At 39.3% G+C, this 24,159-nt stretch overlaps 1 protein-coding gene across 2 annotated transcripts; it reads left to right on the plus strand.

Annotated features, from left to right (window-relative positions):
• Positions 1-3,994: 3,994 nt before the first annotated feature.
• Positions 3,995-23,112, plus strand: LOC103978755 (uncharacterized). 2 transcript variants are annotated; one of them, XR_010493322.1, is made up of 17 exons: positions 3,995-4,135; positions 5,420-5,828; positions 5,941-6,166; positions 6,267-6,515; positions 6,617-6,732; positions 7,069-7,164; positions 7,247-7,334; positions 14,915-15,144; positions 16,552-16,736; positions 16,957-17,156; positions 19,108-19,440; positions 19,623-19,724; positions 20,721-21,018; positions 21,496-21,644; positions 21,714-21,815; positions 21,901-21,998; positions 22,582-22,720. XR_010493322.1 is itself a non-coding variant. In XM_009394676.3 (16 exons), exons 2-16 carry the CDS (start codon positions 5,485-5,487, stop codon positions 22,774-22,776), a joined length of 3,096 nt encoding a protein of 1,031 aa, XP_009392951.2. In that variant the 5' UTR covers positions 3,995-4,135; positions 5,420-5,484; the 3' UTR covers positions 22,777-23,112. The 2 variants fall into 2 exon arrangements, 1 of the variants encoding a protein (XP_009392951.2); XM_009394676.3 differs by having other exon boundaries at positions 21,714-21,998; positions 22,582-23,112.
• Positions 23,113-24,159: the final 1,047 nt, after the last annotated feature.

Below are 24,159 nucleotides of genomic sequence, written 5' to 3' on the forward strand. Positions count from 1 at the left end.
ATTAATTATCAAATATGTAACATGTAAGGCCATGTTACTAAGAAATATCATCGTTTGTAAGCTTCTATTCAATTAATGTTTCAACCTTTACACCTATCATATTCTATATATCCTACCGTACTATATGCTCAGTTTTTATTACCATTGTCATTTGCTCTTCAATCATTTCAACCTTCATCAAACTAGCCAGTTGATTATGGGGTTTCTTATCATGTCATACTGATTGACTTAATAATCTTTCTTCTCTTTTACATTATGATGGTTTAAATGATATGTGACGGAAAATGTCTCAAAATAACTCATACTGATTCTACAAACCTTTTATCAAAATCTTTTTTACTCTATGATATTATTTGTGTTCCTAATATGAAGAAAAATCTAATATTTATCTTAAAATTATATTATTCTAATAATATTTTTATTAAATTCTTATCCTCTTTATTTACTGTAAAAGATATCAACACGGGAGCACATCTCATGGAGGGATTTGAAAATAATAGAACCGTGGAATGTCATCATTAGCACATCGTCATACACTCCTTACTCAAGCTTCATTAACTCTTCAATTTTAATCTTTTACATTTGTTACATCAACTTATCTTATTAATCACAACCTACTCTAATTCTCTATATAGTTTTATAATTTAAAAAATTATTTAGATTCACTCATAGTTATAGAAATTTATGTTTTTGGGTGTCTATATTATCTATAGTTAAAACCTTATACCCAAAATGAATTGAATGCCCGATCAAATCATGTGTTTTTCTTAGATATTCTAGTAATCAAAGTGTCATTGAATATTTTGATCTATTAACCAAAAGAATTTTTATTTCTCATTATGTTAATTTTGTAACGGTCCTTCCTTAATGGTGTATAATGAACAACATATTACCTTATCTATTCGGTTGTCTCTTAACAGTGTCACATATCAAGAAAATTCATAGCAAAATTTGATTTTACTATCTCATATTTTAAGTTCTTGTTGTCCAACACATCCTAAAGATGTCATTGACTTTATACCAATTAATTTGATGATTATTAGATCCAAAAAATTAAATCTTTAAATCAAATATATATTTTTTATTTTCATAAAATTGCCTCAAAATATTATTTTTGAGCCTTATACAATCAACCAAGCTTTAAAAATTTTAAAATAGTGAGCAATAATGGTTGAAAAATATAATGCTTTATTACGAAATGATATATGAGACTTAATCTCATCTCATCAAAGTCAAAATTTTATATCATGCAAATGATTTTTTCATATCAAATGAAATCTTAATGGGTCTATTAATAAATATAAAATAAGACTTATTGTAAAAGAATTTCATTAATATCTAAAGGCCTAGAGTACAATGACACTTTTAGTTCAAACAATAATTTGTATCATCATCAAATTATTGATTAGAATATTACGCAAGGCTCTTTATAGTCTCAAGTAGACACCTCGTACTTGATATCATAAACTTTGAACATATTTAATCTCGTAACTAGTCTTAATTGGATTTTATTTCTTAATATAATAATTCATTTATTCTTATGAGAGTATAATCATATTTCTATTAGTTTACGTAGATGACTTAATTATTAATAGTAATAAACTAATAATAATTTTAAAATAAGTGTTTTTTTATCAAAGATCTTGGATCTCTTATCTATTTTCTTGGTATTCAAGTCATCCACATGACAAATGGTCTTTTTTTCTTTTCCAACAAAAGTATATTTGCCCCAAAATTCTAAAGCTAATCTATTTGTATACTAATCTTTACAAGTATTCCTCTTATCTAATAGTGTTAATCTCAATGACGCCACTGAGTATCGTCAAATTATTAATAGTCTATAATATTTGATATTCACTCATTCTAACATTACATATGTAGTAAATAAATTATCTCAATTTATATAAAAGCATATTATCAACTATTGGACAACCGTTAAACATCTTCTCCGGTACTTAAAGAGTATTATTGATCATGACTTATTTCTTTGAAAGATTTTTTTGTTGCTTCATGCATTTTTATATAGGCAGATACTAAGGTTAACAAGACATCAACTAGTGCTTATGTTATACTTCATAGTCATAATCTAATCTCTTTGAGTTTTAAGAAATAATGCTTTATTACAAGATCTTCTGCAAAGGTTAAATATCGAGCGGTTGCTCTTATAATGGATGAACTTTGTTGGATTCAATCATTGTCATATGAATTATTTGTTATATTCTATGATCCTCTATCTATATATTGTGATAATATCGGGACAATATATCTATATGCTACTCATGTATTTCACTTTCGAATGAAGCACATAACTATCGATTTTCATTTTATTCATGACAAAATTCAAAAATGATGAGGTACATATCTCTCATATCTCATCTGATCAAATTACAAATGCTCTTATCAAGTCTTTATCTCACCAGCAATTCCTTCTATTTGGTCCAAAATCGATTTCCCTTATCATAGCACAATCTTACGGGAGCATAATAAGAAGGATATTATTGAGGAAAATAAATTATACTAAGATTATCATGATCCTCTCGATATTTTGATAATATATTATAATAAATTTAAATCATAAAAATTATGATAAAATATTATCATGATTATATCAATAATAAGGATCATGATCTCAACGTGATATCTTCCATTATGTGAAATGATTTAGATAAATATTTTATACTTATCATTAATTAAAAATTATATAATTATCATATAATTTCTTTCATCCTTCACTTAATTTATATTTATAGATTCATATAGAAATCCATTAGACAACTAAGAACTTCATCTGTTCTAAAATTAACACTTTGTTCACATTCAATGCCACATTCTCCGAGGAACATATTCCTGAGGACTGAAGTGGTCACACAAGTATTTTTAGTGAGATCACTCCTGCAAACCCAGTAAGTACTATTACTCCTTACAGCGGCACCCATTGTTTCATCCAACTCTGGTACATGGTTTGGCCATGTAAGTAAAGAATCCGAGACCAACACAACTCACGTTTTGAAGCCCAACCACACATATCTTGCTGCCACAGAGTCTTCAATCAAATCAAATCAACTGACCACTTCCACTAATTTGGTTGCGTCGGGTAACCTAATCCGGCTTCATTTTGTCAGGATGATTTAGACTCTTCAGCTTCTTTTCCTTGTTGCCATGCACATTTTTTGGTTATGGATATTATTAGTTTGATACACCCATCTCCCTTAGAAGGTATTTATTGACTGCATGTTTTGAGAGCAATTCATCATTCCCTATCTATGTATTGCTAGCTATAGGCACCATGAGAGGCATGGATACTTATGAAATGATATATAAATATAAATATAGTGAATAAACAAAGAGGAGAGGAAAAGGGAGAAAATAAAAGAGGAGATGAGATATGTGATGACTTGGTCCAAGAAGCTCTTGTTATGGATCTCAGAACATGTGCACCATGTTACCCTTTTCTGTTTCCCCCCTTCCTTTTCATTAATAATAATAATAATAACAATAAAATTGAATATATCTATATATCCCTTCCAAATTACTGAATTTTACATTATATATATAATAATTTAAAAAATTAAAAATTGAGACTTTGGTTACTACAATTAAAGAATATTTTAGTGTTATGCTATTAAAATCCAAATTATTTAAATGACAATTAAACTTCACCAGTTGATAAGAGACTTTGGTTGATACTATTAAAGAATATTTTAGTATTGTACTAGGAAATTTCAAATTATTTAAATAACCTTATTTTTATATAATTAAATAATTAGAACATTGTGACTTATAATAATAATAATAATTATTATTATTATAGTAGTAAAAATCAAATTACTTAATTATGATGGGTTGGTATTTACATGAGATATTTTTTAATGTTAATATTACAAGTTACAGGGCAGATATGGTATTTCAAGGCTTGTGTGAGGATAGAAATGGAAAAGGGGGGTTTGAACCGGCGACTGGTGTTTGGGTTGGCATAAGGCATCGGTACTTTATGGCCGCGTATGTATTGGAGCATATGCCGCTTGCAGTTCCCTCCCACCCCCAACTATTCGCGTGATTCCCAAACCGGACGCCCTCTCGTTCCCACCGCCTCTCCTCCTCCGTCTCCATCTCCATCTCCGTTCCCTTCTCTCTGGTATTCTTCCCTGCCCCTGCTCTCAAAAATTAGAATCTGTCCCTTTTCTCGCTTTTTTTGGGGTCATTCTTGTATTCTCGATCGGTTTCTGTTTAGTATTCTTGATCAAGCGTGTAGATGACGCATTCCGCATGCATTTTTCTTTTTATGGATGAGACGATGCAAGGCGTCGCGCTTCTTTATAGGGATTTGTTATTATTGGATGAGTTTTGGCATTACGTTCAACAAGAGAGTCATGATTGCTTTTCCTTAATCTTGGTGGTTGGTTCTTTTCTTGCCAAAATTCAATTAGATCATCTAGTTAAGCAGTTTTTAACGTGTTTAGCGTCAGGAGGCAGAATGCTCTTTTTATTTTGGAGATCGAGGAGCATGTTAAAAATTTTGTGTTCTTTTTTATGCATCTCACTTGGATTGGTTGAGCTTGGAGTGTGCTTGCTTATTGCTGATGCAAGTTAGTCATTGTTCTGGTAGTCTAGGAGGCTAGAATAATATATTTAGTGGCAGATGGTCTTTGAAGAATTGTGCATCTTGGATTCGATTGCAGGCCATTTTTCTCTTTGACGATTTTGGTGTATGTCCAAAACTCCCAAGTAAAGAGAAGCTTCCTTTAGTTCTCTGAAGCACCTGGCATGGAAAACCTTCAATTGGAAGCTTTCCTTAAATCATAGTTTTGTTGCATACTTCATGGTTGTAAGGGTGTCTATTGATCTTAGAACATGAGTGTAAGGCACTCGATTGAGCATGCTACAGGAGTTGAAAGCTCTATCTCCCTCAGTAAGATCGTGACGAAATCAAAACTGATGCTCTCTAAGTACAATCAACAGTTTCCTCATCAGTGTTTGATTCTGTAATTCATACTTTACTTTCCTTTTTATAGCTCGAGTTCTGTGCTCCTTAGGACATGTTATTCTGCAGTTTTGTCAGTTTCTGGCAAATGTGGTTTCATCTATCGGTCAAAGGCAGTTTTGCTTGCTGTTTATTGCTGACTGAACCACTGTCATTTCCGAAACGTGTTATGACCAGTATAACAGTGGAATACAAAACATTCTGAAGCTGCTTATTGTGCAGGTCTTAAGAACAGTCTGACATGCATCAAGAAATTAGGATTTTATTTTTTTAATAATTCACCTTCTATGACATAAATGCTTATGCATTTGTTATTATTTGGAATAGTATTTTGTTGGTAAAATTATATTTTCTGGAGGAAATAGATAGAGTTTATACTTCTTGGTTTATTTCCTTGTTGCCATGTATTTATCATTTATTTGGGTATTCTCTGTACAGGACTAAACTTGCTGTTTGGTGATTTTGTGGAAGATGTTGCATTCTCTTTATTTGTTGGCAAATGTATGAAGTGTTTGGAGAAATTTGAAGTGCAAAATGATTATCTGATGGGAAATAATAAGCAATCTATGAGCCCATTGCTGGATACACTTAAAATGGAGAGAGTTAGTACAATCTTGAATCCAGCATATCCTTATCCACATGAACATTCAAGGCATACTATTATGGCAGTAGTTGTGGGATGTCTATTCTTCATCTCGTCCGATAACATGCATACCCTCATACAGAAACTGGATAGTAATGTTAAGTGGTGGTCTATGTACCTCTGTTTGATTGGGTTCTTCTATTTCTTTTCATCCCCATTTATTGGGAAGACAATTAAACCAAGTTACTCCAACTTTAGCCGTTGGTATGTAGTTTTTTCTTCTTGGGCAAAATTTGCTTTTCATCTTTTGATTGATTTGTAACATAGCTTTATATATTCGAGTGTCTTACACTTTAGCAATCTAATCATGCTGCAGGTATGTTGTTTGGACATTTGTTGCAGCTCTTTACCATCTTCCTAGTTTTCAGTCTATGGGAGTGGATTTGAGAATGAATCTCTCTTTATTTCTCACAATATATGTTTCATCAGTTGTATTCCTTACTGCCTTCCATATTATTTTTCTTGGCCTTTGGTATGTTGGGATTGTTGCTCGTGTAGCAGGAAAGAGACCTGAATTTTTCACCATTATCCAAAACTGTGCCGTATGTACTTTTCATATTCTAGTCAGCAACTTGTGAAGTGTTCTATTTAAAATTCTGCATGACATAAACTTGGTTGGTGTTGCCTCTTTCCCTAGTACAGGTTATAAGTATCGCGTGCTGTGTTTTTTATAGCCATTGTGGTAATCGTGCTATTCAAAGAGACAAATATTTGGACCAAAGAAATTCTTTGTATTCCATGTTATTTATGAAAAGTGAAGATGGGAACAGCTGGCTTTCAAACTTTCTCCATATATATGAGTTAAAAGATCAAATATGCTCATCTTGGTTTGCTCCAGTTGGATCTGCCAGTGATTACCCTCTTCTATCGAAGTGGGTAATTTATGGGGAGGTATAATGATTTTATGTGAAAAATATGCTCAACTTTTAGTTCAAACTTCAAATATTTCTGTTGTTTCAACTTCCAATTGCACTAATCATGCATTTCTCCAGTTAGTTTGCAGTGGATCATGTGCTGGTCCCTCAGATGAAATTTCCCCTTTATATTCTTTATGGGCAACATTCATTGGCCTCTACATAGCTAACTATGTTGTGGAGCGATCAACTGGGTATGTCTTAATGTATCTGTTATCTCTAGAAAGTTCTGGAGGAACAAATTTAGTCTACAGGATCTTGGCCTTGCATTAATAGAATCTTTCTCAGATTAGGTCTACTCTTGATCCAGAAATATATGAATTGCCTAATGAGTATATTGAAACTTGCTTGACTCCTTGATCTCCATTAGTCATTGTGCTCATTGACCCATATTTATCAAACTATCTTAAGCTGGTGGTTGTCATGGCCATTTGATGCTGGACAACTTTTGTTACTTAAGTGTTGATGCTACCTTTTTGGTTTCACTATTCTTTCTTAGCTTATACTAACACAACATCCATGCTTAACAGATGGGCTTTAACTCATCCTCTGTCACTTTCGGAGTATGAAAGGTTGAAAAAACAGATGAAACCTGATTTCTTGGATATGGTTCCTTGGTATTCAGGGTGAGATTTTCTTAAATATGAAAGATTTTCCGATTTGAGATCCTAACAAAGATGTTACCTTGGTTATTGATGCATTTTACAGGACATCAGCAGATTTATTCAAGACAATGTTTGATCTATTGGTATCTGTAACCCTTTTTGTTGGTCGATTTGATATGCGCATGATGCAGGTTAGCTTACAAGTGATATATGATTTCACAGTATCTGTTTTCTGCCAAATTTATTAGATTCAGATGAGACTTGGCCTTTACTGTTTCTCCCAAATGTGGTATGCTATACTTCACTAAGTTTACTTTGTACCACAGTCTGAAAATTGAGAAAAGAAACTTTGGAGCACATGTGGTTGTATTGACTTATTTGAAGCCATCATTTCCAAGAAAAATGTTAAATGATATGCAAAGCAATGTTTGCTGTACCTCAGCATACCGCTCTGTCACGAACGGTCGTCGCGCGCCCGCAGCATCTCCGTTCAACGAACCGTTCGTCGCTCACACCCGCATGTACAGCTGCTTGACAGCATGTTTTCTCATGGTTTTGGGTCATTTTGCTTGTAAATATGTAAGTTCGAACAAGTTGCAGAGTTGCAAAGCGATCGCTCACCGAACCGAGCAAAACAGCCCCAAAACAGCCCAAAACAGCTCCGTTTTCGTGTGCCGCGGGAGGTGAGCGGAGTGCTGCCTCCGCTCACCAAAATGTCAGCCAGCTCAGACCCCAGGAACCCCTCGGGTGGCACATGGTTGGATGGGGCTTCGGTTATATACCGGGCGTTGAACACTCTTTCGCAAGTTCGCACGTGACCTTTACGGGAACTTGGTTTTGCGCCCGGGACCAGGTGAGCGGCTGTTTGTGGGCTTGCAGCTGTTCGTTCATCCTTGAAAGCCTTGTTTTTCTCCCTCTCCCTCTTTTCTCTTGTGCACACAAGGTGTTCGTCGAATTGCTTGTAAAGCTTCCCTTTTCGCGAGACTTCGGGACTTGTCCGTTGCTCGTTCTTTCGAACTAACTTCTTTCTCTTTTACAGGTCCTTCGGGACCTACGAGAGGTTACAAAGTGGGCTGATCCTTGCGGAGCAAGATCGCAAGGGCGAAGCGCGACTTAGGCAACGCAAGCTAAGTTCGCGTCTTTGCCACAAGAGTGACTCGCGACTTAGGCAACGCAAGCTAAGTTCGCGTCTTTGGCCGCAAGTGTGTCGCACGCCTTAGGCAATTCCAGCTAAGGTCGTGACATTGTGGTATCAGAGCGGGCAAGCTCTTCGATCGAACAGCGAACGAACTTCGCAACTTCTCCATGGCAAAGCATCGTGGCGAATCAAGCAAGACGGGGCAAGCCGGAACCTTGCCCCAAGCAGCCGCAGGTGGGCTGCATGTGCACACTCGCTCTCATGCTGTTGGAGCCGCTCACGAGGATCGCGACAGCGAACAGGATGAGCGAGAAGTTGGCAACTCTCCGCGAGCGGAGGAAGCGCAATCTGGTGTGCTAACTGGGAAAAAGAGTCATAAGGAGAGACTCACGACGGCGGAAACCCGCCTGGATGTTTTGGAAGCGAGCATGGAGGAACTCTACCATAGCCAACAAAGACTTGTTGGGGTAGAGAGCTCGCAAGAGGAAGCGGAGTCCAGGATCGATAAGGTCGAGGCCCTAGTCGACCGATTGTCTGATGACACCAAGGACTCCGTGCAGCACTTACAGGATGTTGTGGCGGAACTCACGGCAAAGGTGGCTATGCTCACAAGAACGCTAAATGCGGGAGGAGGCAACACCCGCGTTGCACCGCCACAAAACTTGAGGGCACCTGAGCCCCATGGATACGGAGGGGCTAGAGATGCCAAGGAGCTCGAGAACTTTCTGTTCGACATGGAGCAATACTTCCGAGCTACGAGGCCCGATTCTGAAGATACCAAAGTTTCTATAGCAACAATGTATCTGAACGGAGATGCGAAACTTTGGTGGCGAACTCGTTGGGAGGAGATCCAACAAGGTCGGTGTCGAGTCGACATATGGGAAGACTTGAAGCGGGAGTTGAGAACTCAGTTCCTACCGGAGAACACAGAGTTCGTCGCAAGAAGGAAGTTAAGACAACTCCGCCAAAGTACCACCATCCGAGACTACGTGAAGCAATTTTCTGCACTAATGCTGGACATACAGGACATGCCCGAGAAGGACAAGTTGTTCAGCGTCCTTGATAGTTTGAAACCATGGGCTCAACAGGAGCTAAATCGAAGGAATGTTACCGATGTGGTCGGGGCAATTGCAGCTGCAGAAAGTCTCACTGACTTTGTTTCCTCGGAAGACCCAGCGAGAAGGAAACAATCTTCAGGCAATCGCCCTCCAAAACATTCTCGAGGGAAGGAGCTCGGGGGCGAACATAAGAAGAAGAGCTCTCACAAAGGACCGAACTCGAAAGGCAAGGCCTCAAAACCTGGAGGATGCTTCTTGTGCGGAGGACCGCACATGGTAAGGGAGTGCCCACAGAAACAGGCACTCAATGCCTTGACGGCTTCCATCCACCCTCCCCGATCGGACAAGGGCAAAGCTGTTGCTCTTAGTTCGAGCAGTTCAGAATCCAGCAGCGACGATGAGGAGTCGCAAGGACCCCGAATGGGAGTAATGCGTTTGTTGAACGCTATGCGGGGTCAAGTGGGGGAGAACCTGAAGACGAAGGCTCAAAAAGCAGGAAGTAGCGAGCTGATGCATGTGGACATCAAGCTAAATGGCCAAACGACCCGTGCAATGGTGGATACGGGCGCTACCCACAACTTCATAGCTGATCGCGAAGCACAGCGACTTGGGTTGACCTTGGAGAAGAGCCCAAGCCGAATGAAAGCGGTGAACTCGGAGGCCAGGCGAATCTCCGGGTTGGCGAAGGGTGTTCCTATCAAAATCGGGACTTGGAGCGGAAACACCAACATGATGGCCGTGCCACTGGACGACTTCCAAGTGATTCTTGGAATGGAGTTTATGCACGCGGCAAAGTTGGTGCCGATGCCGTTCTTGAACTCCCTATGTATGATGGGAGGCGATGACCCCTGCGTGGTTCCCGTCTCTCGGAGAGGAACCAAGGAGCCCCAACATATTTCGGCATTACAATTGAAGAAAGGGGTGCGAAAAGGCGAACTGACATTCGTGGCTGCTATGAAGCTAGAGCCACTCAACGAGGAGGCCATTCAAGAACCTGCTGTGGTGGCGAACGTCCTGAAGGAGTTCAAAGACGTTATGCCACCCGAGTTGCCGAAGACTCTTCCACCACGCAGAGGCGTGGATCACAGTATCGAGCTGGAGCCAGGAGTGAAGCCTCCAGCAAGACCACCCTACCGCATGCCTCCACCAGAGTTGGCCGAACTCAGGAAGCAGTTAGGTGAACTGCTAAGCGGTGGTCTCAACCGCAGCTCAAAAGCATCTTTCGGAGCTCCAGTTCTCTTCCAGAAGAAACAAGATGGGAGCCTCCGATTGTGCGTCGACTACCGAGCCCTCAACAAAGTAACAGTGAAGAACAAGTATCCCATTCCGCTCATTGCGGATTTGTTCGATCAATTGGGCAAGGCGAAGTATTTCTCAAAACTCGACCTTCGGTCGGGATATTGGCAGGTGCGCATTGCTGAAGGCGACGAAGCAAAGACTACTTGTGTGACCAGATATGGAGCGTTTGAGTTCTTGGTGATGCCTTTTGGCTTAACCAACGCTCCGGCCACATTCTGTACTCTCATGAACCAGCTATTCAAGGAGTATTTGGATAAGTTCGTGGTCGTCTACTTGGACGATATCGTCGTCTACAGCCAAACGCTCGAGGAGCATGTCAAGCACCTTCGGACGATTTTCAAGGTTCTCACGGAGAACACGTTGTTCGTAAAAAGGGAGAAATGCTACTTTGCTCAAACTGAGATCCTATTCTTGGGGCATCGAATCGGTGATGGCTCCATTCGGATGGATAAGTCGAAGGTGCAAGCAGTTGCGGAATGGCGAACTCCAAAGAAGGTGCCAGAGTTGAGATCCTTCCTTGGTTTCGTCAACTACTTTCGACGCTTCATTGCCGGATATTCGAAGCGGGCAACCCCACTGACGGAGTTGCTGAAGAAGGAGCAGCCTTGGAAGTGGTCGGACAAATGTGAGATAGCATTCCAAGACCTGAAGGCTGCTGTCCTAGAAGAACCAGTGCTCAAATTGCCAAACTATGGAGAGCCCTTTGAAGTCCACACAGATGCTTCGGACTTCGCTATTGGAGGAGTACTCATGCAGGAAGGTCATCCGGTGGCCTACGAGAGCCGCAAACTCAACGAGACCGAGAGGCGGTATCCAGTGCATGAGAAGGAGATGACAGCAGTGATCCACTGTCTACGAGTTTGGCGACACTACCTTCTCGGGTCGCGATTTGTGCTGAGGACAGACAACATCGCCCTGAGTTATTTCCAAACTCAGAAGAAGCTCTCCCCAAAGCAAGCACGATGGCAGGACTTCCTGGCTGAATTTGATATGGCAATGGAATACAAGCCCGGGAAGGCGAATGTCGTGGCCGATGCGCTGAGTCGGAAAGTGGAATGCGTGAATGCTGCACAACTGGAGGGCAGAGGCCAAGCAAGTCAGTTGCACTCCAACTTCCTTTCCCGAATCAGAGATGGACTGTATAGTGATCCCCAGGCAGTTATCCTGATGCAGCTCATCAAAGAAGGCAAGGCACGACGATTTTGGGTCCAGGAGGGACTTGTTTACACAAAAGGGAATAGGGTTTATGTTCCCCGAGTGGATAATTTAAGGCGTGAACTCTTAAAAGAGTGTCACGATTCCCTTTGGGCTGGACACCCCGGCATTCACAGAACGTTGGCTCTCGTGGAGAGGGCCTTCTACTGGCCAAAGATGGGGATTGATGTGGAGGAGTATGTTCGAACATGCCTTACTTGCCAACAAGACAAGGTGGAGCAGCGGAAGCCGGTGGGACTTTTGGAGCCGTTGCCCGTACCAGAAAGGCCATGGGAGAGCATTTCCTTAGACTTCATATCAAGCTTGCTACCTGTAGGGGGACTTGGATCGATACTCGTGGTGGTCGATCGGTTTTCAAAGTATGCAACTTTCATTGCTGCTCCCCTACACTGTTCAGCTGAAGAGGCGGCCAGACTGATGATGAAGGGCGTAGTGAAGTATTGGGGAGTCCCACACAATATCATTAGTGATCGAGACGCTCGGTTCCTGGGACGATTCTGGACCGAGCTATTCAAATTGTTGGGGTCAAAGTTATATTTCTCTACAAGCCTCCACCCCCAGACGGATGGCCAGACTGAAAGAATAAATTCGCTCTTGGAGCAGTATCTCCGGCACTACGTGTGTGCCAATCAACGAGATTGGGTGAAGCTGTTGGACATCGCCCAATTCTCCTACAACTTGCAGCGGAGCTCTGCATCCAACAAGAGCCCCTTCGAAATTATCACAGGACATCAACCGTCGACTCTGCACACAATGGCAATTGGGTATACTGGGAGTAGTCCATCAGCCTATCGTTTCGCAAAGGAGTGGCATCGAAATGCTGATATTGCGCGAGCTTACTTGGAGAAGGCGGCAAAACGGATGAAGAAGTGGGCAGACTTGGGAAGGCGACCACAAGAGTTCAAAGTTGGCGATTTGGTGTTGGTAAAGCTCCAACCAGCATCACTCCAATTCTTCGGGAACAGAGTTCACAAAGGATTGGTGCGTAAGTATGAAGGGCCCTTCCCAATTATCAGCAGGGTAGGCAATGTGTCTTACAAGTTGTAGCTGCCGGCGTGGTTCAAAATTCACAACATTCTTCACGCCAGCAACCTGAAGGCCTACCATTCGGATCCGCAAGATACTTCTCGAAGTGTTCCAACTCGGCTTCCTCCAATCACAGCCTCCTACGAGAAGCGAGTGGAAACCATTCTGGCGGATCGTAAGATAAAGCTACCTAGCGGAGCGGAGCAGACAGAGTACTTGATGAAGTGGCGAAAGCTTCCCCGAACTGAAGCCAGTTGGGAGCCTGAAGACACCCTGCGACATGAAGAAGAAGTCATCAACAACTATCAACAAGCGTCGACGAGGGCGTCGACAGTTTAAGTGGGGGAGAATGTCACGAACGGTCGTCGCGCGCCCGCAACATCTCCGTTCAACGAACCGTTCGTCGCTCACACCCGCATGTACAGCTGCTTGACAGCATGTTTTCTCATGGTTTTGGGTCATTTTGCTTGTAAATATATAAGTTCGAACAAGCTGCAGCGTTGCAAAGCGACCGCTCACCGAACCGAGCAAAACAACCCCAAAATAGCCCAAAACAGCTCCGTTTTCGCGTGCCGCGGGAGGTGAGCGGAGGCTGCCTTCGCTCACCAAAATGTCAGCCAGCTCAGACCCCAGGAACCCCCCGGGTGGCACATGGCTGAATGGGGCTTCGGTTATATACCGGGCGTTGAACACTCTTTCGCAAGTTCGCACGTGACCTTTACGGGAACTTGGTTTTGCGCCCGGGACCAGGTGAGCGGCTGTTTGTGGGCTTGCAGCTGTTCGTTCATCCTTGAAAGCCTTGTTTTTCTCCCTCTCCCTCTTTTCTCTTGTGCACACAAGGTGTTCGTCGAATTGCTTGTAAAGCTTCCCTTTTCGCGAGACTTCGGGACTTGTCCGTTGCTCGTTCTTTCGAACTAACTTCTTTCTCTTTTACAGGTCCTTCGGGACCTGCGAGAGGTTACAAAGTGGGCTGATCCTTGCGGAGCAAGATCGCAAGGGCGAAGCGCGACTTAGGCAACGCAAGCTAAGTTCGCGTCTTTGCCACAAGAGTGACTCGCGACTTAGGAAACGCAAGCTAAGTTCGCGTCTTTGGCCGTAAGGGTGCCGCACGCCTTAGGCAATTCCAGCTAAGGTCGTGACAGCTCGGTATGGGCGTTATGTACCAGTCCGATAAGAGATTGGTACGAGCAGTACATATCAGTTTGTTGGTATGTCCTACCGTGTCATATATCGGTATATCGGTACGACATTTACCATATCGATGGCTCTGGTTGATACACTAGTACGGACCGGTAAGGTGAACCATGATGCAAATATCCACTGCTAGCTGGGTGGCAAAGTTTGAAATTGCGGAAGAAACCTCGGCTAAATGCATTGGTGAAAGCCATGTGCATCGATTCATCTATTTTTTTTAAACGTGTAGCAGTGGCATGTAGATTGGGTAACATAATGCATAAAACTATGTCAGAAAAATTATTTCGGCAAACAACAAATTTGATATCAGTGTTTAAACCTTTGCAGATAGATTAAATGACAGAGGTGACCAAGTAAGTGATTGGAAACCAAATTACTAGAATATAATCGAGCAGTATACTCTCATATCCATTAATTTGAATTATCAGTCTTCATTTTAAGGTTTGACTTTTGAGAAATTTATAACTCTTCAACTTTCAAATTGATGTGACGTCAAGTGCATTATTTTATGTTTTGCAGTTGACTGCTACTCCTGGGATCAATGTTTATAGTATAATGCAAAGACTGATTGGGTTGGTAATGAGTCCAATGGGATATACTCATATGAATCAACTAATTGGGTCAACTTGACCAAGTTTCAAGTAAACTACAACTTCTATAACAGATTATGACATCACAAATTTTTTGTTCTTGTCTTAATCTACTTCTCATGATTAGTTCATTATTTTTTAATTTAGTATGTATGCAATTTTCCCTTTAAAAATGTTCTTCTTGAATCTGAGCTCCGTGCTTGTTAAAACTCTTTTCTTTCTCACAAGTTTATGCATTATGATGGAACCAGGCTGCAATGAACAAAGTTCCTGATGAGGCTAAAGATGGTGATCTGCTGTACGACCACCTTAATGAAAGAGATGAGCTATGGTTTGATTTTGTTGCAGACACAGGGGATGGTGGAAATTCGTCATATGCAGTGGCTCGATTATTAGCCCAACCTTCCATTCAGCTTAAGACTGATAGTCCCATGTATGCTCTTCCACGTGGAGACTTGCTTCTTATTGGAGGAGATTTAGCGTAAGCTGGTCTAATCTTTGTCTTATGATCTTTAAGTCAAAAAATTTCCATTTATCGGAAGAGATCCACTTATTAAGTGAAACCATCTGAATATCAACTGAAGACAAATTTTAGAGATTATGACTTTAGTATTATGAACCCCGAAAGCCTGTCAGAAATTCTATATCAAATACCCAAACTTATGTTGTTCATTTGCACTCTTCGAATTGTAGCAGGATTTTCTACTTGAAAGCAATAGGCAAACATTATGGTCTGATATTGGCCTCAAAAGTTAAGCAATAGAAGTGTCAAAGTTTTTTTGAATATTGATATATTATTCATACTTGTAATGATTTGTGTTTCTTCAGTGACTCGAATTAACTTCTGATGCTGAATACAAATCAGTTTGTGTGGCTAAAAACTGACTGTTAAAACATCTATAATAGATGTGTTACACAGTGATGAATAAAATTAAGGTTAGTCAGCAACAACAACTTTTGCATCGATTGTCCTGGGTGACTTTTTTAACTAGAAATGATACACGAGTTGCAGAGTATAAGGGAGTAGCAGATGAAGCGGACCATTTCACCACATGGAAATGAATTGTCAAGTTAGAAAAACTAACAGTGGAAAACTTTTCTATTTTAGTTATAATTGCCACCTTTATTGTCTTTGAAGTTTTAAGTACAATTAGTGGTACACCCACACCATTCCACACAAGTTAATAACAACTTTTATGTCAATGTTCTTGGTCCTGAGTATGCAGTTTTAACGGTGGTTAAACTGTTATTGGTCATGATACCATGGATGAAGAATATTATAAGAATTAATGGTTAAAAGATTTAAATTGCAGCCTCAGTCCAAGATTGGTGCTATTGTGATAATCAAACTTGAGCCACTCTTTGCTTCAGACTTGGAAGCTTCATGCTGCTGTAAATAGACTCATCTTGAGAGATGTTGCGTATGATTTTTTTAACTACATTGCATGTAGTGATGTGCATAAAATTTCTTTTTGTTTATCACAATTGTAGAGTAAAAAAACTATAAGCATTAAACCAATACTGAATCCAAAGTTATAATCATTCTGTTGAGCTATGGTGGATGCTTGATGCTAATTTCTCTGATTTGGAAAATATATCCATTTTCTGTGCATGAAAAGCACATAGAATGTTGGTTGTCCAACTTTTCATGATAGAACAAGAATGTCTCCATACTTATTGTCTTTATAATTGTCGCATTTGCATTGATAAATATTTCTCATGCCAGTGAGTAAATATTAGAGCCGTATCTGAGATAAAAAAAAGCTGAAAGGTAGATCACTTAATTGGTTGGAATCTTTGAAAATATTTAGTTCCTACTAATGGTTTCAGTTTTCAAGAATTTTTTAAGTTTTTCAAGCTTTGTGTAATTAATTTGGTTATTGTACAGGTACCCTAACCCTTCCATGTTTACATATGAGAAGCGTTTTTTCTGTCCATTCGAGAGTGCTCTGCAGCCTCCACCCTGGTATAAGGCTGATCATATAGCACTAATTAAGCCAGAGATTCCTTTTGGAATAACAGACTTGCATCAGTATGATGGACCTCAGTGCTTCATAATTCCTGGAAATCATGGTACTTTTTAAATAAAACCATATATCACATGAGTTCCAAAAAAATTGCTAAACATCATTCACATCTGGCATTTTGTTATTTCATAAGAAAACATATAGGAATGTTATTTTATTTCCACATGAGGTTTTGATTTAGCTACCAAAAATGCATCTTATTTAGCACTATGTCGTCTTGCCAAGGGACACCAAAATTGATGTTAGATTTACATTTCTTTTTACAGACTGGTTTGATGGTCTGCATACTTTCATGAGATACATATGTCACAAGAGCTGGTTAGGTGGGTGGCTTTTGCCTCAGAAGAAAAGTTATTTTGCCTTGCAACTTCCAAAGGGATGGTGGATATTTGGTCTTGATCTGGCTCTCCATTGTGACATTGATGTGTACCAATTCAAGTTTTTTGCAGAGCTGTGTAAAGACAAGGTGCATTTTTCTTCCAATTTTCACCTATGGTATACTTTTTATTGTTGTCATTTCTGTTATGATATCTTACATGTGGGACTTAATGGTTTATATAAAATTACTAAAGGGTTTGATGTATGATTTGCTTGCAGAAACTCCAATTGAAGTTAGTTAGCTAACAATTTTTTTAGTTTTAAGAAATTACTCATTGTTCCTACCTCAAGAGCTACCAATGACAAACACGAGATTGTGTGGGTGGAAACCTAAGGATAATGTGCTACCTTAATCTTACATTTTGTCCTGTGTCCCTGGGCTCATACTATTAGGTGTGTAAATATACAAATTTTTCCTATTTTGACTTGGGGGTTAATCTAATCTAGGTTGCAACCAGCCAAGTCCAATGAAAGCTATCTGTAGTGTAATGGACTAAACATGGAATTGCTAGTCCAATGGTACTAGTTAAGTTATATACATATATGCATATATACATATGTTTTTATGCTGATTTTGTCATGACTCGGCTCTGATAGGTTAACTGGCTTATCAACTTTGATAGGCTAGCCGAAGTTGATAGTAGTATACTCATCAGACCCTTATAAGCCAATCTTAATCTTGTCCACTTTCGATATGGGATTAATCGGGGTATTATAATCTCTCTCACTCAAGAGCTTGATGTCCCCGTCAAGAACCAATATAGCCTATATCAAGACCTAGCATGGTGCATGTGAGGCGTAGCCCAGTGGTGGCTCCATACTGTGGTGAGCCCTCTGACTCCATGCACGAGTAGCCCTTTCTTACTCGAGCCTCCTCACCATGCTCAAATACAGGTTGGCTCTGATACCAAATGTCACGACTTGTGCCTGATGGGCTAACTAGCCTAGCAATTTTGTTTGGCCTAAATCACTGGTCAAAATGCTTAAGCTGAGGTTAATAGTAGTACACTCATCAGACCTTTATAAGTCAATCTTAGTCTTGCCAATTTCCGATGTGGGACTAATCAAGTGTGTTACAATCCCCTCACTCAAGGGCTTGATGTCCTCGTTAAGGCCCAACATAGCCCAGATCAAATCTTATCATAGCGCATGTGAAGCGTAGCCCAATAGCGGCTCCACATTATGATGAGTCATCTGAATCGATCCACTGGTAGCCCTTTCCTATTTGATTCCCTTACCATGCCTAATCGGCTCTGACATCAAATGTCATGACCCGGACTTGATAGGCTAATTGGCCAACTTTATTTAGCTTAAACTACTGGCCAAAATGCTCAAACTGAAATTGATAATAGTACACTCATCAGACCCTTATAAGCCAATCTTAATCTTGCCCACTTTTGATATAGAACTAATTGGGGTGTTATAATCTCCCCTACTCAAGAACTTGACGCCCTCGTCAAGCCCAACATCCCAGATCAAACCCTAGCATGAAGTATGTGAGGTGTAGCCCAATGGTGTCTCTATGTCGTAACGAGTCCTCTGACTCCATCCATGGGTAGCCCTTTTCTACTTGAGCTTCCTCACCATGCCCAAATATTAGGTCGACTTTGATATCAAATGTCACAACTCGAGTCTGATGGGCTAACTGGCCTATCAACTTTGTTTGGCCTTAACCACTGACCAAATTGTTTAAGCTGAAGTTGATAATAGTACACTCATTAGACCTTTATAAGTCAATCTTAATCTTACCCACTTCCGATATGGGACTAATCAGGGTGTTATAGATTTGTTCCTCTTTTTACTGATACATTTAATAATCTTCTTTTGACATGCTGAAGTCACCTTGAATAGTTTTATAAATGCTTAACCTGTTTGTATCATGCAAACAAAAACCATATTACAAATTTGCCTACTTGTGTTCCTGATGAAGTGCTGCTTTAAGATCTTTCTATAATTTGTTTTATGAACATGAAACATTTTCTGCTTATTAAAGTTGATTTATTATTTTTGATCTTCTATTTCTGCCAAGGTCTCCATAGATTGGTGAGAATGACTCTGTTATTGTCATGACACATGAACCAAATTGGCTCCTTGATTGGTACTGGAATGAGACTACTGGGAATAATGCTTCTCATTTAATATGCGACTACCTGAAGGGAAGATGTAAACTTCGAATAGCAGGAGACTTGCATCATTACATGCGCCATTCTATCGTGCCATCAGAGAAGCCTGTTCATGTGCAACACCTTCTTGTAAATGGTTGTGGTGGGGCCTTTTTGCATCCTACACATGTTTTTAAAAATTTCAGCAAATTTCATGGTGCAGCATATGACAGCAAGGCTACATACCCATCTTTCGATGATTCCAGTAAGGTAAAACAAAAATTTTCTTTTAGCTTTTACATTTATTTTGTCAAAAGATTTTCAACCTTCCCCTCCTTATACAATTGCCACTTTGCCAGTATGTTGCCTCTTGTTGTGCTGCAGTCTTTTTTGAACATTATGTTATTTCTTTGGAACTGTATTGTGTGATTTACTTGACTATCTGTTTTCAGATAGCACTGGGTAACATTTTAAAATTCCGCAAGAAGAATTGGCAATTTGATATAATTGGTGGTGTTATCTATTTCGTATTGGTCTTCTCCATGTTCCCACAGGTGCTGTTGTCTCGCTATCTTTTTTTAATTTGAGCAATATTGAATTGTGAATCTTGTTATCATTGTTATTCCAAACAGCATATTTCACACAACTACGTCTCTGTTGATTGCATAAAGTAACCTGTACACCGAATGAGATAGTGGCATCTTTAAGACGTGCGATTTTCTTTAAAAATTATCTTACGGCATTTGAATAAGCAATATGACCAAGTGATTTATCTTCTTAATGGAAGATGCTTGGTGCAGGTACTGAATTTATGGTAATCAACAGCATGAAAATAATTAGTCTTCCATTTCTGTTGAATAATCAGAACATGTTTGACTCTACAAAGTACCATCAGTTTCATCATCTCAGCAGATAGTCGGTATACTTGAGTGAAGAAATCAACAATTCGAATTTCATAATGAGTAGTTGTCATCAAATATTTGTTTCTTTAGTCGGTTCAGCTTCATGTAATTTCAATAATATCTTGCAGTTGGTATGCTCATAATAGTTTATGATTATTTTCCTTGGACTTGGAGTTAAAATATTTCTTTTTGTACCATAGACTATCTTTCTAAAATTTATAGCAACTTGTTACTGATTAAAGATATGGGACTATATGTCACTAATATATTTTGACATCTAAGCTCATCCCACACTGTGGCAGGTAACCTGAAAAAAAGTTATGATGAAACATTAAAAAGTTGTGGTTGCACAGTTATATGCCTATCGTAGAAAGTTAAATCTAGTCAGATTTATTTAGTTCCATGTACCAAAGGCAAGTATGCAAAATTCTTAAACAGGTTTTAGAAAATCTTATGTTGTGAGGTTCCTGAAGAAATTTTGGAGAGCTATGAATGATATATCCGTATTCATCACATGATCTTCTAGTCTGTTTATATGTACAGATCTTTGCAGTTGTATTTTCCAGATTCAGCATTTTCTACTGACCATATCAACATAGTAGCTACATGAGATCTTTTGAACTCATCGTTCAATGTTTCACATTGCAGTGTAATGTCATCCGGATCTTGCAAGAAGATTCTTGGCTGGGTCGCCTGAAAAGCTTCTTGACTACACTGTGCGATGCTTTTGTTTACATGTTGCAATATTCATATGTTTCTTCAGCAGGAACTTTGATATTGATGATGTCATCATATTCATTTGTTCCTTCAAAATTGTCACGAAAGAGACGTGCTCTAATTGGAGTTCTTCATGTTCTTGCACATATGGTTGCTTCATTTATCCTAATGTTGCTGTTAGAGTTGGGAATCGAGATATGTATTCGTAATAATCTTCTAGCGACTTCAGGTGCCGAAATATTCTTTCCTTTTCTTTGCGAGTAGCATCATCCATATATAAATCATTTGATTGACAAAAATTAAGTGTATATATGAAATGAACATAGTGTTGATGGGAAGCCATATTGTTATAAAAACAGTGGCCTATAAATTAATGCGTGATGATTCGAAGATCTACAAGTTGTAACCAGTTGCCAGACGGAAGCACTTGCTCCTTTCAGTACATTCATTATGGCCTTCAGATTGCAAAATATAATGTCCCTGAATGCTGTTATTACAAATAAAACATAGTTATTAATTATTTCTCTGCCTAAAGATTAACTATGGTAATTTTGGCAAGCTCTCAAAATCAGTGTGCATAGTGGTCTCTATCATAATAACCATTCAAGTAATCAGGCAGCCGATGTAGGATGAGAGAAATGACATGTAATGCAATTCTTTGAGTTGTCTATTTAACTATCGGCTTTTCTGAACATCCTTCTTGTAGGTTATCACACACTTTATGAATGGTATCGGGCTATGGAAATTGAGCACTTTCCAGATCCCACTGGACTTCGTGCTCGCATGGAGAAATGGACATTTGGTTTGTATCCTGCATGCGTAAAGTACCTTATGTCTGCCTTTGATATTCCGGAGGTAATATCAATTATTTACTAGGGCACCTTTCATGCTTCATCATTATAATTTTGCTGTCCATTTTTACAGGTTATGGCTGTCACTAGAGGTAACATATGCAATAGTGGTATGGAATCCTTGTCCCGTGGCAGTGCCATCATCTACTATGCTTCTGTGTTCCTTTATTTCTGGGTATTTTCAACTCCTGTCGTATCTCTTATATTTGGGAGCTATTTGTACATCTGTATCAATTGGTTCCACATACACTTTGATGAAGCCTTTTCTTCACTTCGGATAGCAAATTACAAGGCATTCACCCGCTTTCACATTACTGTTGATGGCGATCTTGAGGTCTTCACCCTTGCAGTTGACAAGGTATTTAAATCAGGCTCTCATATAATAACATAGAATGAAGGTGTTGGCTAGCTATGGTAATAAAAATATCAAGTGTAGGAAGTCCTGGGATCAAATCTTGCCTTGATTCTTAAATTACTTTTGCTAAACTCAACCAACACACACAAAAGAATAAAACATCGAAATATAAAAAAGGAAATTACCTCTCAGATTTTTTGAGAAAGTAATTTATGGTGTGTTCAGGTCAAGATAGTAAGATTCTGGACATCTGATTTCTGCTTTCCAAGAGATCTTTTCTATCATACCAAAATTTGCATTATCTGCATATTGCAGCATGTTTCTAGCTAGATGATGATAAAGATTCGCAATCATTTTACATCGGTGTTCTCATGAGACTTTTCTTCCCTTTGAGATTACCACGCTCTGAATAGTTCTTTATTATAATCAAATTTTGGTTACATTCCACATTACCATATCTGCAGTTAGCATACTTCTATATGTTCCTAAAGAAATTATTTCAATTCCCTATTTTCTAGATGGGCATGAAGAGCCACCATCCAATGTGCATTTCAGAATGACATATGACCATATTTTGGATTATTAGGTTCCGAAAAGTTGGAAGCTGGATCCTGAATGGGATGCAGAAGTGAGACTGCCGCAACAACTCAGCCATCACAGGCGGTTTCCTAGCAAATGGAAAGCTGCCTCAGGCCCAGAACCCATCAACTCAGTGAGGGTGGTCGATCATTTTGTCATCGAAAGAACCAAGCCAAATAAATCTCCTCGGCGGCCTATGTGACTTGTTGATCTTCTCAATTAGTTGTTTGCTGATACCCCTGCATATTGGCAACTGTATAGTAAATTTCCAGATAGGTTGGAGCTCACATGATTCAGGGTTTTACACCACTTGTTCCATTCTTTTCTATTCTTGTTGTGTGAGCGTGATTGCTCCATGGGCAGACTGAATTCCTCCCTGTCAAATTGATTTCTGTTTTTGGAAGTGCAAACATTAAGCCAGCTGACCTAGTAAGTAGGCATTAGGATACAAGAAGTCTTTATAGATAATTCTTGTTACTGATTATTGAACTCGGAAATGTTTTAGATGCAAATTCGATTTCCTCGCTGCTTGAGACTCCTTTGTACTTGATTTATTGTTCGTGATGGGGAATACTACTCGTTGACAACTCCAAGTGGAGCATGATTTATTGTTATTGAACTATTTGTTATTGAAAATAAGGTAGAAAGGATATTTTCATAACTTTAATATTATAAAAAAATAAATTATAAATTTTTGAAAAGATAATTTTATCGATTCTAATAGTTAAATAATAACTAGATGGAAGGTGTTTTGAATTTTTTTTTAAAAAACACTTTTTAAATATTTTATTTTTCTGTTTAAAAACAAAGCAGCTAGTAAAATTTGTTTCCATTGAATATCTCCCTTTCAATTTTGGTAAAAAAAATTATGTTTAGTTTATTATTATCAAAATAATTTAAATCTTACTTGGAAACATGTTCCCTAACTTCTCACCCATGCACTGTTCAAAAGTTCTTTTAAAAAAGTTAAAATTAATTTGGTCTTTTGAGGAACATATTACTATTTGTGGGCTAAGTGGACTAATTAGTATCTTGGTATCTAAATCCATTTACCCTAATGTTGTTAGTTTTATCGACAGAAACACGAAAACAATAGACAAAAAGATATTTTCAACATTCTAGTTGGTGGTGTCAAACAACATCGGTGTTGATGGATGACAACGTTGTTGGAGCCACGGGTGGCTTCTGTAGATGAGAAAAGCTACGATAAGAGAAGATCGATGTAGTTGCTAAGTAGCGAAAGAGCTGCTCAACATTTGCATTGACACTGACGCATATATAGAGTAGTGTTGCTCGGTAACTACATTGGCATCGATGCAGATGCTGAGCGGCCCTTTCGTCGCTTGACAACTACGTCGACACTGATGCAGATGCAGAGTGACATCGCTCGGTAAGTACGTTGACATCGACGTAGATATAGAGTAGCATCGCTCGACAACTGCGTCAATGCTGACATAAATAAAAAGCGACGAAAGAATCGCTTACTACATCATCGTCGATACGGTTGTCGAGCAGCGAAAGGGCTACTCGGCATCTATATCAGCGCTTTCGTTGACACTAACATTATGAGTGGCTCTTTCGTCGC

Source organism: Musa acuminata, chromosome BXJ3-1 (genome assembly GCF_036884655.1).
Source record: "Musa acuminata AAA Group cultivar baxijiao chromosome BXJ3-1, Cavendish_Baxijiao_AAA, whole genome shotgun sequence".
Lineage (NCBI taxonomy): Eukaryota > Viridiplantae > Streptophyta > Magnoliopsida > Zingiberales > Musaceae > Musa > Musa acuminata.

What these genes read in the sequence shown, in the direction of transcription:
- LOC103978755 (XM_009394676.3), top strand. Translation starts at nt 5,485, where the DNA reads ATGAAGTGTTTGGAGAAATTTGAAGTGCAAAATGATTATCTGATGGGA. An exon ending in AGTGGGTAATTTATGGGGAG is followed by an intron (nt 6,516 to 6,616) that starts GTATAATGATTT and finishes GCATTTCTCCAG; the next exon opens with TTAGTTTGCAGTGGATCATG. An exon ending in TAATCTTCTAGCGACTTCAG is followed by an intron (nt 21,019 to 21,495) that starts GTGCCGAAATAT and finishes TCCTTCTTGTAG; the next exon opens with GTTATCACACACTTTATGAA.